The sequence below is a fragment of the Vigna radiata genome, chromosome 7 (genome assembly GCF_000741045.1).
Source record: "Vigna radiata var. radiata cultivar VC1973A chromosome 7, Vradiata_ver6, whole genome shotgun sequence".
NCBI lineage: Eukaryota > Viridiplantae > Streptophyta > Magnoliopsida > Fabales > Fabaceae > Vigna > Vigna radiata.
In genome coordinates, this window is record NC_028357.1 from 52,156,796 (window position 1) to 52,160,413 (window position 3,618).

At 32.5% G+C, this 3,618-nt stretch overlaps 1 protein-coding gene across 1 annotated transcript; it reads left to right on the top strand.

Annotated features, from left to right (window-relative positions):
* The first annotated feature begins 830 nt into the window (after positions 1–830).
* On the top strand, positions 831–3,139 carry LOC106769358 (auxin-responsive protein IAA27). Its single transcript, XM_014654954.2, has 5 exons — positions 831–1,377; positions 2,040–2,263; positions 2,355–2,499; positions 2,593–2,654; positions 2,742–3,139. The coding sequence occupies exons 1-5, from the start codon at positions 974–976 to the stop codon at positions 2,777–2,779; spliced, it is 873 nt and encodes a 290-aa protein (XP_014510440.1). The 5' UTR covers positions 831–973; the 3' UTR covers positions 2,780–3,139.
* The last annotated feature ends 479 nt before the right edge of the window (positions 3,140–3,618 follow it).

Consider the following 3,618-nt stretch of genomic DNA (forward strand, 5'->3'; position numbering starts at 1 on the left):
TTTATATTTTACTTATACATCATCTCTTGCGATAGATACTGTAGAACTTTTCAAAACAAGTAAACAAAATCTTATTTTCTGATATTAAGTATATCTATATATTCAGAACCAAAAAAATGTCCTTTATAAATTATGGTATACTTTTATATGGAATATATTTTTTCTATAATAAGTTATTACCAACTTGCATTAAAGTTCATTTTTTATATAAATAGTACATACATAATGACTTTTTCAGCAAGAAAATCTAAGTTATTTTATATATTTAACTAATAAAAGATAATTATAAAAGTAACATGCAAGCAATTATTATTATTTGACAATCCTTATAAAATAGTTATATTAAAACACAATAATTTATAATTAAATGATGATGTAATTCTCTTACAGCATTAAAATATTTAAATTAAATCGAGTTTTTAATTATCGTATAGTTTTGTTTTTTAAGTTTGATTTATGAAGGATGATTCAGTGGGAAACTAGAATAACTCTGACATTTTTAAACAGGTATTTTCAGCTATCATTTTGTATGTAACACACATTGTTTATTTTTAGAGAAGATATGTATAAAATAAGCAAAGTATGGCGGATATTTTGTGTGGATTGTCGGAGTAGTTGGTCACAAAAAGATTCACACAAATTTATAAAAAACTACAAAGGAAAAACAGCCTTCAAGGAATTTTTTTAAATTTGTAGAATAAAGCGGAAACAGTTCCGCGTTTTCTTTTGCAAACGGCATCCTCTTTCTTTGTTTAATGTTGCCACTTCATTTTTTTTTTTTTTTTTATTCCCTTCAGTGCAATTGGTTAATACTACTTAACAGAACAGAGAGAAAAGCTTCAATCACTTGTTCACTCACATAACATCAGATATATATCTTTCTACTGTGGTGTTGTGATTATTTAATTCCATATATTCTCTCTTTCTCTCTCTTTTCTTGATTTGTGTTGTGAAACAGTTAAAAGTGGAGTTGATGTCTGGGCCATTGGAAGAGGTTCCTTCAATGAAAGGAGGGTGCGAAGAAGGGTTGAACCTGAGGGCCACTGAGCTAAGGCTTGGGTTGCCAGGGCGTGAGTCACCTGAGAGGGAGGGCGTGTTTAAGACTGTGGTGGTGTCTGGGGCCAAGAGGGGCTTCTCTGATGCCATTGATGGAGGTTCTGGAAACTGGAATGGTGGATCTGAAGTGGGTTTGGGAAAAGATGTTGTCTTGTTCTCTCCGAGGGGAACTGTTAGTGCTGCCAAGTCTCTCACCCTCACTGCAACAGACTGCACCAACCAGCCAACTGTTTTGAGTGCTTCTGTTCTCAAAGAAACTGTTCCACACTCTCCAAAACCTCTGCATGAGAAGAAACCTCAGATTTCTGCTCCAGCTGCCAAGTATATATTTTACTTTATCCTTGTTTCTTGCCATTAACTATTAGATAAGTTTGTATGCTGCTTACTATTTTTTGTTCGGGTTTGTTACATTGTTTCTTTCTCTGTTTTATTTTATCTTAGTTTGTCTATGTTAGTTAGGGCTTTACAAATTATTTTATGTGTTTGTGTTGTCTCTGTTCAGTGTTTATAGTTTTTTTTTTATGTTTTCAAGAAATTGGATGCAAGATGTTTCTTCTGGTACTGAGTATGTGGATAAGTGAATTTCTTTCTTTCTTTTCTGTTGTAACCGGTTGGAATTTATCCTCAAGCTTTGGTTTCTAACTTGTTTTTGGTTAGCATTGCGTGATCCATGTAGTTTGAATTGATTCCATCTACTGTGATTAAACTTTGCATTTGTTATTCCATTAGAAAATAGTATGAAATGAACAAACATAGCCTGTTGTTGCTGGTTATATTCTGATGTTGGTCTCTGGTGCTATTTCTTGTCTTGTATGTAATTCAGAATATTCTTTTTATGTTACTTGGATGTCTTGGTTGGTTGTCGGTGATCTTTGTTTTTGGTGTATGATTGAGATTTCATTTCTCCAAGTATGATTTTCCATTCTTCCAGTTACTGAAAAAACTGACCCTATCATTGTGTAATTTTTTGTTGTTTGAATCAGGGCGCAAGTTGTGGGATGGCCACCAATCCGTTCATTCAGGAAGAACTCAATGGCTCAACCTCAGAAGAATGATGATGCTGAGGCAGAAGGCAAGTCTGAATGTCTTTATGTTAAAGTCAGCATGGAAGGTGCTCCATACTTGAGGAAAGTGGATCTTAATAGTTTTGGCACTTACAAGGAACTCTCTTTGGCACTCGAAAAGATGTTTAGTTGTTTTACAATCAGTAAGTTCCCTTCTACTTCTTTGTGTGTCTTGACACTTGCTCTCATGCATATCAGCAAATATTCTGATGATGTTTTTACTGACAAGATCAGGTCAATGTGGCTCTTATGGGGTTTCTTCTAGTCCAGAAAAATTAAGTGAAAGTAGATTGATGGACCTTCTTCATGGTTCAGAATATGTTCTTACATACGAAGACAAGGATGGAGATTGGATGCTAGTTGGTGATGTTCCTTGGGAGTAAGTGCAATTTCATGATTAATAGAAGATGTAATGTAATTCCTTTATTTGTTTAAGGAAGCATGTCTAAAGTGATTCTAACTGGTTTTTTAGGATGTTCACTGAATCTTGCAAGAGGCTGAGGATAATGAAGAGTTCTGAAGCAATTGGGCTAGGTAGCTCCAAAATTAATCTCTTATACAGCCAGAATTAGGAGTAGTCATAATTTATTGTTATACTGATATGAGTTGTGATTATTGCAGCACCTAGGGCGGTGGAAAAGTGCAAAAGTCGCAACTAATGGAATGGTGTATGGTTTTGTGGTGTGATCCTGAAGAATGAAAGATGAGATTTAAGCATATAATACCTTATTTCTTATGTATAATTTCTATATAGGAGATTGGGGTGTCCTGAACTTTTTATTGATGACAACATGTTAGTTTTTGTTGTAGCCGTCTATATCATGTTGATGTAGAGGTTTAAGGTTTTAGGTTGTTGTTCTCCCACACTTCAATTATGTAAATTTTGTAGTAACTCCTTCCACTTTCTCTGTAGAGAGCTTTTGTTTGTCTTGCCAAAGTCACACTTTCTATATATGCATTTCACCACTCCTATATTGTAAAGTTAAACACTTTTTTTTAATCGATACTCTTTTTCCAAATTATGTCCTTTCTCATCGTACATTTTTTTTCTCAAATATTCTAATCTTTATCAAAATTTAAATTTAACTTAAAAAACTTTAAAATCAAACCTCCATTTGTTTCGTTTTATTTTTTTAGTTTTTGCAGTTGCTATACTATATTAATTTTATACATTTTTCTGGTCACATTATCATATTAAACTACTATTTTTTTTTATCATTAAATATCTAATTTTTTATCAATAATTTATCATTGTTTGGGATTAAAATTAATGTCAGGAACCTCGCTTAATATGCTGAACATCCTCTCTTCAATTTGTTATTGATTGAGATTAAACCAATTAGTGTTTCCAACATCATCGATATGTGATTATTCAGTCATTTGTTTCATTAATGAAATTTGTTTCTATCTTCCTTTGATAAACATGAATAAATAAACCAAACTTGTTATTATTATTTTCAAAGAACCCAGATATATTACTTTTATAAACAAAGGTATA